This window comes from Sceloporus occidentalis, unplaced genomic scaffold (genome assembly GCF_023333645.1).
Source record: "Sceloporus occidentalis isolate IW3139 unplaced genomic scaffold, rSceOcc1.0.p SCAF_81, whole genome shotgun sequence".
Classification (NCBI taxonomy): domain Eukaryota; kingdom Metazoa; phylum Chordata; class Lepidosauria; order Squamata; family Phrynosomatidae; genus Sceloporus; species Sceloporus occidentalis.
In genome coordinates, this window is record NW_028317061.1 from 1,608,578 (window position 1) to 1,622,582 (window position 14,005).

At 43.8% G+C, this 14,005-nt stretch overlaps 1 protein-coding gene across 1 annotated transcript; it reads right to left on the reverse strand.

Annotated features, from left to right (window-relative positions):
* Positions 1-701: 701 nt before the first annotated feature.
* Positions 702-10,312, reverse strand: LOC149285307 (zinc finger protein 654-like). The gene is made up of 8 exons (XM_089495528.1): positions 10,181-10,312; positions 7,057-7,202; positions 6,287-6,368; positions 5,793-5,928; positions 5,412-5,614; positions 4,236-4,375; positions 3,629-3,770; positions 702-2,993 (listed from the first exon to the last, which is right to left on the reverse strand). The coding sequence occupies exons 1-8, from the start codon at positions 10,310-10,312 to the stop codon at positions 702-704; spliced, it is 3,273 nt and encodes a 1,090-aa protein (XP_089351654.1).
* Positions 10,313-14,005: the final 3,693 nt, after the last annotated feature.

The window sequence follows — 14,005 nt, forward strand, 5'->3', positions numbered from 1 at the left end:
AATATCTCCATACCAATTACTGATGGCAAGCAAAAGCCCAAGCCCAATACACGGGGGCCATGATGTATCAGACAGATCCGTTTTAAATATGTAATAAGCAGGTAGTCTTACTTGGATTGCAGGAAACTCCCAACACAGGAAAGATCAGTACTATAGAAAAGTCCTTTATTTGAATTCAATCTTCGAGGCATTGTACATTTTCACATTTGTTTTGGGGTTTTTTTGGACTCGGTGGTAAAACATGTTTTCCTGGAATCGAAACACACACGCCTACGAACATGTGAATCTGACAAGTTTTATCCTCTTAAGGCCAATTTTGAACCGGAAATGTGACGATTACGCTTCTTCTAAAGCTTTCACCAGGCACCTAGAACGAGAATGGATCGCATGTATTAAGTCACGTCGGGCTATTTCGAACCATTACAAAGAGACAATATTGTCAAATATTTGTAACACAAAGGCGACCCCGAATGGGGTCTGCGGCTATCTACTGGCTGTATTCACCCTTTTCCCAGCTTCAGCAAAAACTCACTGCAAACGAATGAAAACTATAAAAAAAACCCAAAAAACTCTAAATACTTTTTTCTAAACTCCCGTATGTTTGCCTTAAGTTTAGCAACTCATTGGAAACCAAAAAAAAAAATCAATAATGCTTAGAACTCAAACATATTTCATATGCAGAAATTACATGGCCATATTTTCTACTTACTTTCATCATCTGAATCAAACCCAAAATATAGTTGACATTTCTTTTGTGCGAGGTGCTCCTCGAGTGCTTCCGAGCTGCAGTAACTTGTTAGGCACTTCCCACATCTGAATCGTTCCACAGATGCTTTGCAAGTAGTATCTTTTTCGGCGGTGTCCCCCTCCTCGATTTTCCTGCGTTTTGGCATGCTTATGTACCGTTCATCCAGATAACTTGGAGGCAGAGGCCTGATGAATGGTTTAATCGTATTCAGCCCATAAGAGGTCGTACCGGGGTTAGAGTTTGGCTTGGGGACGTTCTCTACGTCATCAGCAGTGCTTACTTTTTGAGGGACCTCTGGTGCAGAACTGGAAAGGTTATTTAAAACTGGGCTATTTTGTGTAGAGTCCCCAGAAACTACCTGCGTTACGGTTTGATCACACTCAGCGTGTCCATTAAAAACCTTTTCTACAACAGTAACCTCTTCAGGGGGCGATTCCTGAACGGGTGCCTGGATATCTTTTGGTTCAGGGATCTCTTGAGGGTCCTCATCGCCGTTCCCAACGCCTTCGTTTACATTTTTCTCCAACTGCGTGTAGGTCTTTGGTTTAGGTATATCCTTTCTCGACTTCCAGCCAGGCACCAGCAAGTCTACAATTTCATTGTCATTTACCGACTGTACTTTTTTACCACCGGCCAAAGCTGAGCCGCTCTGTGTGTTTACCGAGTCCTGAGCGTTGCCTGGAGCTTCACTCCGTGCCGGTTGCAATTCCGTCGCAGTCTCTAGTAAAACGGAGTCTGCATTTTGTCCGTAGTGCTGTGCTTCGTGCTCGTAAAGACCGGAGAGATTATCAAACACTTGAGTGCAGTTAATAAAGCCGCACTGAGCCGTGAAACACTTGTGGCTCGCCACGTGCTCCGTCAGCTGAGTGGCCAGCTTGAATGACTTATTACAGTTTAAATGCTGGCAGAAGTAGACGTTGGGATAAACGTGTCTCTTTAGGTGATCAACGAAATGCTTAGAATTGATAAACTTTCTTTGACAGAATCGACACTTGCCCTTATTCCACTTCATTAAATACTGCTGTACGTTCAGGTCGGCCGGGTGGGCTTTCCTCGCGTGCTTATTAAGGGCCCTTGGTTTTTGGAAAACACGATGGCATCCTTCAGCAGGGCATGTGTAGCCATCTTCACGGTTTACAATATGGCCTTTATTGGAAGGACATAAAGATCCGTTCAGTTTTACACAGTCAGATGGGTCTTTATTCAAGCCATCCTCAACTTGCTTATCTTCACCTAGTGTAACATCCTCTTCAGAATGATCTATACTTGTTACATGGTTACTCAAGTTTGTTATGTGATTTTCCATTGGGATCTCAGGCTCAGGAACATCATCCTGAGATGTGTCGTTGGCTATCGGAACATCGGCCAATTCATCACTGACAGAATTACCAGAATCACCATTTTCTAAACCCAACGATGTGGTGTCTAAGGAAGAGACTTCAGTAGTATCTGACGATACATGCGAGGGGTTATCTGAAGCAGCCGTGCCATCGATGTTAGCAATCGGTTGTCTCTGTATTTTCTTTATGTGATTCTTTAAATGTTTAAGCATGATCACCCGATTTCTGAACTTCCTGGCACATATAACGCATGAAAAGCAGCCTTTCTTCTGATGAGCCTGCGCGTGCCGGAAAATATGGCCACCAAGAACTTCCTTATTACACAGGGTACAATGATGTCTTGGAACGTTATGGTTTGTAGCTGGACTGAGCACTGCATGGGTCCTCTTAGAGTCTGCAGGTGCTTCCGATGCAATGTTAGTTGAATTATTGTGCTCTGGTGTTCCATTGCTCAAGTTTGTAACAGAGACTTCCTCGGGCAAATTTTCCTGGGCCACATCATCCAGTTTACTAGAATCAGACAGAACAATGGCGGCCTTTTCACCAAGCAAGCTTGCACAGTTTTCCTGGATCATTGAGAAATTCCAGAATTCCGGATCGAACAGTAGCCCTCTTTTCAGGATCGGAAGCAATTCAAACCGCACGCGATTCTCAACACTGCTTGTGAACTCATTATAATCCTCGTCTGAACATTTGTATAAACGCTCAACAGCAACGTAAGACTCCGCTGTCCTCTCCAAGAAGAAAACGGACAATGCGCAGATTCTGCAGATCTCTAGGTCCGTGGGCAGAAGGAAAGCAATGGTTTTATAAATTAAAGATTTGGTTTCGGGATCGTTGTTAAGATCCAGCTGCAATGCGCAGCCACACAGTTCAACAGACAGCTGGACGCCAGTTTCTCCAATCTGCGGGGGGAAAATAAATTAGAATTTGCCACAAATATATATATATATATATATATATATATATATACCAATTTACTATTACTGCACTACAAACAATACAACATTACTAATTTCTGCTTCAATTTAAAAATTTTAGTTACATATAAAGTATAAAAGAGATGGCTAATGTGGAATTACAGCTACAACTGAATGATTCAAAAAGACGCTCAGACAACCCAGCGCTGACAAAATTATTTGTAGATGAGTTTAGATGAAAGCATCTCTATATGGGTGCAGCGGATCGCTTTGATTTTGCATGAAAAAGACCAACGAATAATCTCCAAAATCATGGGAGACTTACTCCCCTTCCGCTGGAGATCTAAGGTTCACTTTCCTAATGTATGTCCTACATAGATGACATGGTACATGGAAAAAGGAGATAAAAATATATATATATATATATTCATTCTATCCTAAAACATCTATAATGTGTTTGAAACCTGTACCGCAAATAAAACATGGCACATAGTATTTCAAAACTAAACAAAACTATTATTTGGGAAAAGGTTCTATATCGGTTATAGGCATAGGATAAACAAGGACATACATTTATTATAAAACATGGATAACGCGTTGCTTATGTAAACAGCACTTACTTCTTCCGTGATCGCTTTCATGAAGGGAAATATGACCTTCACGTTGGTGGCGATCCTTAACATTTGGTAACACTGCTCCACAAATACTTGCTTTAAAGGGTTTATTTTCAGCTGAAGTTTACTCCAGACAAAAATGAGATTCCTAAAAAAAAAGTCAGCGATTACAAATTGTTGAACTACTATTAAAAAATCCTCGTTATATACATGTTTCATCATATAGATTAACAAGACCCAATGGGAACATTGTAGACACGCCGAACATACAATTCCTCTTTACAAATCAGATAAAGCAAACAGGAACAAAAAAAAAAAAGGAAACTGCAATCCATAAAAAAAGGGAGAGATATAAAAGGAAATAGACACCCAACGCAATTATCAATCCGCTTCAAGGGGCTACCGATCTTTAATACTTCCAGTAATGCCCACACAGCAGGAGAACTATTACCACAGGGTACTATTATACACAGCTTTGATAGCGTCTAGGTATTTTGTACAAAACATTTCAGCTTCATAATAAACTGCAGTACCTGACCTATTCTTGTTCTCAATGGTAATGGTGAAGTGTATTAGTAAACCTGATATTGAGTGTTATTTTACCAGCCCTTACCAGATACAGTACATCTCGCCGGATTGCAACTGGGCGACAAGGAAAGCCTCGCTTAGTTGATACGCCAGCTTAGTTTTACCTTCTTTTTCAGTGTCACATATAATTTGTACGCCGTCACTACAGTCTATCCTCCGGACATGCTGCGTGAATAAAAAAAATGTACAACATAATTAGGTGTACATACATTAAGAGAGAAAAAAAATACATTCCTTTAACCTACAATGCATCCAATAACTGTATCAGAAATCTAACAATTCCCTCAGCAAACAAACTGGTGATCGCAGACTCAAGAAGTCGCATATTTGAAGCCCCGTCTTCTGGTAAGTCTTCATTGTAAAGAAAAAAAACATACATATGACACCTCTAATGTATACACCTATGCAAACATACATACATCCGTACACATATGTATACACCTCTAATGCTCTGCTTATTTTTCATGCCTTAGGTCAGGGGTTCTCAAACTGCGGCCCTCCAGCTGCTGCAGGACTACATCTCCCATAATGCTCCTTCAGCTAAGGGGCTGGCTGAGGAGTATGGGAGATGTAGTCCTGCAGCAGCTGGAGGGCCGCAGTTTGAGAACCCCTGCCTTAGGTGAATAGCTCTCCTTTGAGACAGCAGCTGCTACACAATACTACATTTTAAATGACATCCATTTATATTTTTAATATTTAGTGATTAAAAAAAAACACACATCATACCAACTGCAAACCAAAAGCTCTCCCCTCCTGGTAACTCGGTACCATCTATGAGCTGTTTTGGGGTATTTTTCCCCCACATTGGTAAAGCAAAAGTACATTTTTTTTTAATCTGCTCCACCGCAGGTCTACTGACCCCAAAATCCCCAAATACGAGGAGTAGAAGTATAATCACAACATCCAACACTCCAAGTCTGTACTGTTATTAACCGGCAGAATATCACTTAAAAAAGGCTACACAATTAACGACACAATTGTTTGGAGAATCACCAAACTTCGGTGCTACGGTTTGAATATATAAATATCATAAATATTTTAACACATGCAAGTCACTGAAACCAACAAAGAATAGAAATGAAGATAGAGGATCGTGATAAGATTGTCAGATTAAAGCTTTAACAGGATGAACCACTGAGCATCGCATAACATTTCTGTTCATTTAAAAAGAGATCTGGCAAAAGGAAAATAAAAGTCACACCTCGTGGAGAAGCTTGTCCGTTAGCTGCGCCATATGCAGACACGTAAAGTAGGCTTGGTGGTAATAGAGGTTTTTACTGACTTCCGCGTGACTTAAGCAGGTCGTGATTAGGGCCATGGCTTCTGGAATGCGCTCGCAGGCTATGAGATATCTCACTCGCAACTCAAAGAACAGCGGATTCTCAGACCGCAAATATCTGTCCACTGCAGTCAAGAAAGAAAAAAAAACAAAAACATTTCAAAACCAGATTAACATCAACAGGGCTGGAGATGGCAAGAGAGGCCCGACCCTCGCAGGCCAGCGCACCCCGGGCCTGATCCTCAATATGGACACATGTATCAATATACAAGGTACCAATACCTGCCACTAATTCACACTCACCGATATCTGTAGGTTCAGTTTTCCCTTTGAGTACAGCTTGCAATACGGGGTCTTCCCAAGGACCTCCATCTTTAATTACACCAGTAACTAGTGTTAAGTCTGTGCTGTCATATCTGACCAGAAGATCGTGGCACTCCTGGAACAAAAGCAAAACTTCAAACACAACCCGCTTTAGTTCATCCTCATATATCGATGTAAGGAATTGAAAACGAATCCCTGGTGGAATATATTACATGGAATTCTATAGGTGTCCATCCACCCCGGTGTCTTAGGCTCCCTTGTAAATGACATATTTTGTTGGTGTAAGTTTGGGCTTTAATGAAACGCAGGTACCAACAGCTGTGATGTCATGAGGAACCAATGAGGTCAGCAAACCAGAAACGTTTTTAAATGTAAGGAAATTAGGAATTCTGCCATGTATGGTTCTATAATAAATGATTTCCTGCTTCCGATTAATCTTTGTAACTATGAATTTACAAAAAGAAAACAATTACCTGGACAGAAGCCAAGATGTCTTTTAAAGGGGCTTCATAAAATTCATCCTTTCCAAAGAACAGCAGCAACTCAAAAAAACTCCTGAAAAGCAAACAATGGCTAGAAATATTTTCCTTTGCGAAGACCGACATATTTATACTAATCAACAGCATTTAAAGAAAGCTTTGTGGATTTGTGTCCTTTGTATAAAAAAGCCTGCAAAATGAGATATCGCTAAGTCTGCTTTTCCTGAAGAAATGATATTTGCTGGATTGTGCCATCATGAAAGAAAAAAAAAAAAGTATCATTAATTAGAAAATTCTTAAGAGCAAAATCTTGGAACTAATGCAAGGTAAACATACTATAAACATTGGAGCAAAGAAGAGAAGGACAATGGCTTCAAATAGATAATACAAGGAAGCTTTGCTTTATTTAGAGGGAGATACATAAATGCAACAGCCTCCCATCAGGGGTGGTAGAAGTTAAAACAGTGAGGGACTTTAAACATGGATGGGGTTGACAAATTGCAATCCTGAATCTAAGACAAGAGGACTGATTAAAGTGAGAGTCGTCACATCAGGAAGAATGGGCCGAATCGTTCTTATCGGCCATTGAATTCGGTTTCAGAATATAACGTTTTCTCTCACAGTTTTTATACGGTTGGGGGGGGCACTTAGGTTCCTGCAAAAAAGTCAACCAGCAGTCACCAATCATCTGATACATGACAAACAAACAAACACATGTATTTACAAAATGTAATTCAACGCAGCCAATGAAAGGAAGTACTTACAAAGCTAATCTACTCAAAACATACTGTACGTGCTCACATCGAGCGGGAAACGAGACGCTGGCCGACGTGAAGCAGCACAGGGCGGTCTGCAGCACTTGGAGTTGGGGTAACGGCACCTGCCACTGGGCCGTGTATTCCTCCACAACCTGCCGGGGACACGAGAACGGCGGACGGTTAGAGAAATGCAGCGATAATGTAACATAGTAACATAGTTCATAAGGTTGAAAAAAGACCAAAGTCCATCAAGTTCAACCTATATACATATTGTGTCCCTACTGTGTTGATCCAGAGGAAGGCAAAAAAAACCCTTATGAAGCAGATGCCAATTGCCCCAAACCAGGGGGAAAATTCCTTCCCGACTCCAAATATGGCAATCAGAATAAATCCCTGGATCAACGTTCTGTCCCTATTAATCTAATATCCATAACTTGTAATATTATTGCTTTCAAGAAACACGTCCAGGCTCCTTTTGAACTCTTTTATTGAGTTTACCATCACCACTTCCTCTGGCAGAGAGTTCCATAATCTCACCGCTCTTACTGTAAAGAACCCCCGTCTGTGCTGGTGTAGAAACCTTCTTTCCTCCAACCGTAGAGGATGTCCCCTTGTTATAGATACAGTCCTGGGTATAAATAGGTCCTGGGAGTGATCTCTGTACTGTCCCCTTATATATTTATACATAGTTATTAAGTCCCCCCTAAGCCGTCTTTTTTCCAAACTAAATAACCCTAATTCTGATAATCTTTCTGGGTACTGTAGTCCTCCCATTCCCCTTATTACTCTGGTTGCCCGTCTTTGTGTGACTATACATACAGCGACGCTGGGCGAGGCTCCCCACCACAACCCGTAAAACATTTATTTCAACGGCGACCGGACCCACTCCCGGGGGGAAAACAAAGGGAACGAACGGGTGAAAAAAAAAAAACAGACCTATGCGGTCCAAACAAACGTACAAATGCTTCCGAATCCAATAAATATCAGGACAGAATACAGAAGAGAAAGATAATAGAGTTTATAGTAATTAGATTGAAGATAATGTATTAATCTTAAAAGACATGTGTATGTGTTTATCCTAACAGACATCGTAAGACAACAGTACCGGCCGGACCCCCCCTCCGCGGATGGAAAGTTAGTTCCCTCTAGATTGTAAGCTCCTTTGAGCCGGGCCCTTCTCACCTGTTGTTTCTGTAAGTCAAATTGTTATGTTATATACTACTTGTTATGGCCGGTCTACCCATTGTACAGCGCTACGGAATATGATGGCGCTATATAAAACACTAAATAATGATGCAGAACACTATACAGTAAATACACGTTGGATGGTTAACACACAGGTTGGCAAACCTTGTTACTAAACTACCGCTGAAGAGAAATATACTCGGAACCTGAAAACCCTATAACCACCTTAAACCGAACGGCCACAGAAATAATTCCGCTATTAAATACGTACGCTTTGCCCCACGATACCCTCAGCGCCAGATATGCCCCTTACACGCCAGTGATCTCCAAACGTATGGAAGGGCTGACTATATAAAAGAGCAGCTTGGTGGGGGAGGGGAGAGGCACACACGTTCTCTTTTTTATTAATCCAATTATTTATACCGAATAAATTATTCCGGCAGAAGCCAATCCAGATGAGATCTGACCAAAGTACGTGAATAAATAGCCTCTACTGACCGATACTTACAGACCGCAGGGACAGATCGGGATTAAAACAAACGTCTATAAAAGTCTTACAAACACATAATAGCAAAAACAACTCCATGTAACTCTCCAAGATCAAAGTGCAAGGAGCGTCTTCAGGACGGAATTCCCTTTCTAATGAAGCGTTTCCCGCAGATGCGGCAAAGAAAGGGAAAAACTCCGACAAACCTCACCCCGTTAAGAAAGCGAAGCCCGCGCAGCACTGGGTGTAAGAGATGCAGTAACCATGGCACTCCTCCAAACTACACCGGAGTATCGGGGCAGATAGAACGTTATCCTGATTCCAAAGCAAATCCGGTCAGAGTTTCCCATCAGGAAAAGTGGGCCGACCGAGCGGTTCTTATCGGCCTTTGATTCCTGTTTTCTGCCCCATAAAAAGGTTTTAAATCCATCCTACTTGGGATAATCAAGCTGTAGAAGGACTGGATCCTGTGCGGTCACTATCACGGAAGGAACATGTGAACCGACAAGGGTCATGTGTGCAAAACACAGCGTCCCGGTCGGGAGTGCTGACGCGAGTTTAGTGCAAATGCGCAGAGCAGGGCGATCGGTCGACTCGCGCCCAACCAGCCGGGTATCAGCGCCCAGAGGGTAACGGGTGATGCCAAGGAAGCAGGAAACACACAGTAGGAGTGGAGCTGAGCTCTAGGCGCTCACGTGTTGAGTAAACTTTATAAATGTAACTCTGCGTTACGTGCGCCATCCCAGAGGCTACAGTGTAACAAAGTACGGGCCACAGAAGTAGTTTTACTTGTCAGGGTGATAGATAAACGGAACAGCCGCCTTTCAGGAAAAGTGGTACGACATTAGTACAGTGAGGGAATTAAGGCATGGGGTAGGGATGAAGCTATCCTAAACCTAAAACGAGAATAAGGACCGATTAAGGTCTCCCGAGTCTTTCCATCAGGAAAAATGGACAGACTAGGTGGGTGTGACGGGCCTGATCTGCCTACAGACCACCTCATCATAACTAGCTGGATTTGTCATAGCAACCACTCAACTTCCCCCTGTACTCAGGGCCCTAACACTCTAAACGGCGCTGCTGTTTCTGCTATGTCTCTATAGACAAACCGCTTCCTGTCTGCTTATGAGCAATAAACACAGAGGTGGCCTCAAAACGTGTTCGTCTTAAAATCTCCGTCAACGTCTTCAGCAAAGGGTTAAAAGAGGTGCTGAGAAGCGGCAGTTAATGAGCTGCTTGATAACATGTGAGCAACTCGCACATATACGCTCGTATATAACGTTGCTTCAAGGGCCCCAGCACACAAGGCCCTCTGAAAGGCAAGGTTTGGCCCCTGCTGGCCCCAGGGTATCATAGGCCTTGCACGGGTGCAGTAAAGCCACGAACCAAAAAGGCGACAACCCCCACCTTCCCGTGTCGGGCTCCGGCTGACACTGTTGCTCCCACGGTATCTCTCACCTCACAAAACCGGCGGCAGTATTCCCGGCTCCTCAGCTCGCAAGACGCAATCCCTTGCAATTCGTCCTCTATGATGGCTTCCAGCTCTTCCCCAAGCCTCTCAGACTCCTGATCACTTTCGTCTTCCGCCATGCTGCCGTCCCCGACCTGCGCGTACTGCTACCGCCGGGCAACCGCCCCCTCCCCTTCCTGCCCCGCCTACGCTTCAAAGCGATTGCAGGGAACAAGTGTCAATCGCAAGAAGCACAGTCGGAGAGAAGGCGGAAACAAATAAACAAGGAAGTTCACGGGGATCGCTGATTGGACCCTTCCAATATCCGTCAACAACTTGTTTCTAGGAGGCATGACGTCAGGTCTCGGCCGCCCTTGATTGGTTGGAAGTGATGTTGTCATTGATAGTTTTTTGTGTACAGAGGTGAGTCATAAACTTAAAAAGGGGCAGCAGGCCGTGCTATAAAGGTGTAGTGACCTGATCGCTTAGGACAAGAGCTTCCGCCAGTAAAGCAAGCAGGAGGCAGGATTACCGACATGGCAGAAGCATTCGGCCCAACTAGTCTGCCCAGAAATAAAGACCCGGAACTTAATCAGTCATTGGTCTTGGCTTATATCCTGGGGAGCTTTATGCATACGTGTTTAAATCCCCTCATTGTATTAACCTCTACCACTTCTGCTGGGAGGCTGTTCCACTTTTGTACTGCATAGAAGTTTTGTCCTACAAAACATTCGTGGGTGGGTTGAGAATGTACTTATTTTTATTATGGGCATCTCTTTTTATATTTTTTATTCTAGCTGAGAACTCATTCACTATTGAACTAGGGCAGGGGCGTCCAAGTTTTTTCTGGGCCACTTCATCAGAATTGTATACGTGCGCGGGCCACACTCATTTTTCACTGTGAGCAAATATGGCCTTAAATAAAATATGCAGATTAAAATAAAGTAAATGACACAAAACCTTTACTTTTCCTCTCACTGATTTCTGGGCCTAGAAAGTTTTGTGACTACAAATTCAGGATTCTGGATAAGTAAAAATAAAATAGTTCTATTTATTTTAGGGATGCACTAAAATGAAAATTCTGGACCAAAACCGAAAATTCAGGGTTCACTTAGCCGAAACTGAAAGTGACCCCACACACACTTTTAATAAAAGTAAGTTACACACCAAAATTGTACAAAAAATTACCGTATTTGCTCGATTATAAGACGACCCTGATTATAAGACGACCCCCCAAAATCTGAATATTAACGTAGGAAAAAAAGAAAAAGCCTGAATATAAGACGACCCCAAAGGAAAAAAGTTTTACCAGTAAATGTTAATTCATGTAAACTATTTTTTTTAATAAAAGCTATGATTGAGAAAAATATTTTTTTTGTTTTTATTTCTTGTATTTTCCAACCTGTCCCCCAGTTACGCACATCTGCCCCCAGGCTTGCCACACCAATATGGCACTGTGGCCCATGATATGCCTTTTAACCCTCTATATGCCACTGTGCCCCATGGTATGCCTTTTGACCCCCTATGTCCCACTCTGCCTCCAGAAATGCCTTATACCCCTATATCCCATTCTGGCATTTAGGGGGTTAAAATGCATATTATGGGGCAGAGTGGCATATAGGGAGGTATAAGGCATTTCAGGAGGCAGAATGGCATTAAGGGAGTTAAAAGGCATTGTATAGAGCACTCTGCCTCCAGAAATGCCTTATACCCCTATATGCCACTCTGGCATTTAGGGGGTTAAAAGGCATATTATGGGGCAGAGTGGCATATAGGGAGGTATAAGGCATTTCAGGAGGCAGAGTGCTCTATTAAATGCCCCCTTAACGCCACTCCAGAAATGCCCTATGCCCCCATTTAACACACACACACACCCTATACCCCCATTTAACTAACACACACACACACACACTCTCTCTCCCCTCAGCCCTCTCTTACCGGTGCTTCCAGCCGGGTCAGCGGGTTGACGTCGCCTTCCGCTGCAGCCGGAAGGAGGTGGAGTTGGCAGCGGGGGTTTTTCTGCGTCCGTCGCGGATACCTTCCCTGGCTGTCAGAGATCAGAGTTCCCTGCACCGGTGTGGCACTGATCTCTGACAGTCGGGGAAGGTCTACGCGACGGACGCAGACAACCCCCGCTGCTAGCCACACCTCCTTCCGGCTGCAGCGGACGTTGTCTACGCGGATCGCGTAGACGTCAACCCGCTGCCCCGGCAATACAGCAGGAAGCACCGGTAAGTGTGTATGATGGGGGGGGGGTGAGACAGGAGGATCCAGGTCCCCTGCAGCGGTGCGGGGGATCTGGATCTTAGTCTCCTAATCAGACCTCTATTTGAGGTCTGATTAGAAGACGACCCCGATTAGAAGACGAGGGGTATTTTTCAGAGCATTTGCTCTGAAAAAAACCTCGTCTTATAATCGAGCAAATACGGTATATATTATGATTGTTAACAGCAATCTCAGGCATACCCAGATTCCAGCATGTACTGGTTGGCTGGGCATTGTATTTTTTGTCCAATTTTAGTGTGTAACCACACTTTTATTAAAATTAACACACCACAATTGGACAAAAAAATCAACAATATGACTTGGCATGATAGGAGTCTGATTGCTAACAGCAAACACTCTCTTTTTATACCCAGGCAACCAGTAAATGATGGGACTGTGATTGCTGTTAGCAGATTGCTGTTAGCTGTTAGCAATCACACTCCTATCATCCCAAGTCAGCCAGTACATGCTGGTACAGGGTGGCTGTAAGTGCAGACCCCATACTGCTGGCAGCATCAATACACAAGGGGGCAGCTAGCCAGGTTTCAGCATGTACTGGCTGACTTGGCATGATAGGAGTGGGATTGTTAACAGCAATCACAGTCCCATCATGGCTAGGTCCCAGCACTTACACATCCATGCTATCACACACACATAAATTCATTCATTCACAGATTCATTCCCTCAATCAGGCATACTCATTCAAACACACTCCCCCACCCCCTTACCTGCACTACAGCTCTCTCAATGCCGATCACAGACTTCAGCAGGGGGCGCGGCCTCCCTCTTTCTCCCCACAGAGGAGGCAGCTGGAGCAGAGAATAGACCCTCCCACAAGTAAGCAGCAGGGCTCTTGTGATCCTGGCTGCCGATCTCACGCGGGCCGCACCTCGAGGTCCCGCGGGCCACATTTGGCCCACGGGCCGCATGTTGGACGCCCCTATTCTAGGGCATCTGGGAAAGGATGTGCCCCGGAGTTCATTCTCATCTTTTTTAATGCGTATGAATTAACTGTCAGTCAATCTGCTAGTAAGTCACATAAGTGACAGTCCGAAAATACAGCACAAGCCGGAAATAGCGGAACATAAAGATCATAATCCCTAATGTCTATCTCTAATTCACCAGAGGTCTATACATTTACCAGGGTTTTGAGTCCTCTGTGATCACTTTAAAGGGACACTCCAGCCATCATATTACCGTATTTTTCGCTCTATAAGACGCACCTGCTGATAAGACGCACCTAGATTTTAGAGGAGAAAAAAAAGGAAAAAATATTTTGAGCTAAAAAATGGGCTATAAAAAAAGGACATCATCCTCCCGTCATGCCTGCACAGAAAAAAGCTGGTCAGACATGATGGGAAGTGTAGTTGGACTACAAGCGCCGTACTGCGCATGCGCCGGCGCCATACGTGACACGGCGCTTGCGTCAAATCCCCCCGTCCTCTCCATCCAGTCCGCCCTTAGCCGTCGCAACGGACCAGAGAAGAGGAGAGGCGGCGACAGAGGCGGCGGTCTCCAGATGAAGACCTCCCCTGGACGGCGAAGCGAGACAGAGACTGTCCGGGACA

Excerpts from the sequence above, each read along its gene's own strand:
- LOC149285307 (XM_089495528.1), bottom strand. The coding sequence starts at position 10,312 with ATGGCGGAAGACGAAAGTGATCAGGAGTCTGAGAGGCTTGGGGAAGAG. Across the intron at positions 7,203-10,180 it reads ACTGCCGCCGGTTTTGTGAG|GTTGTGGAGGAATACACGGC; the intron begins GTGAGAGATACC and ends TGTCCCCGGCAG. Across the intron at positions 3,771-4,235 it reads GGCGAGATGTACTGTATCTG|GAATCTCATTTTTGTCTGGA; the intron begins GTAAGGGCTGGT and ends CTTTTTTTTTAG.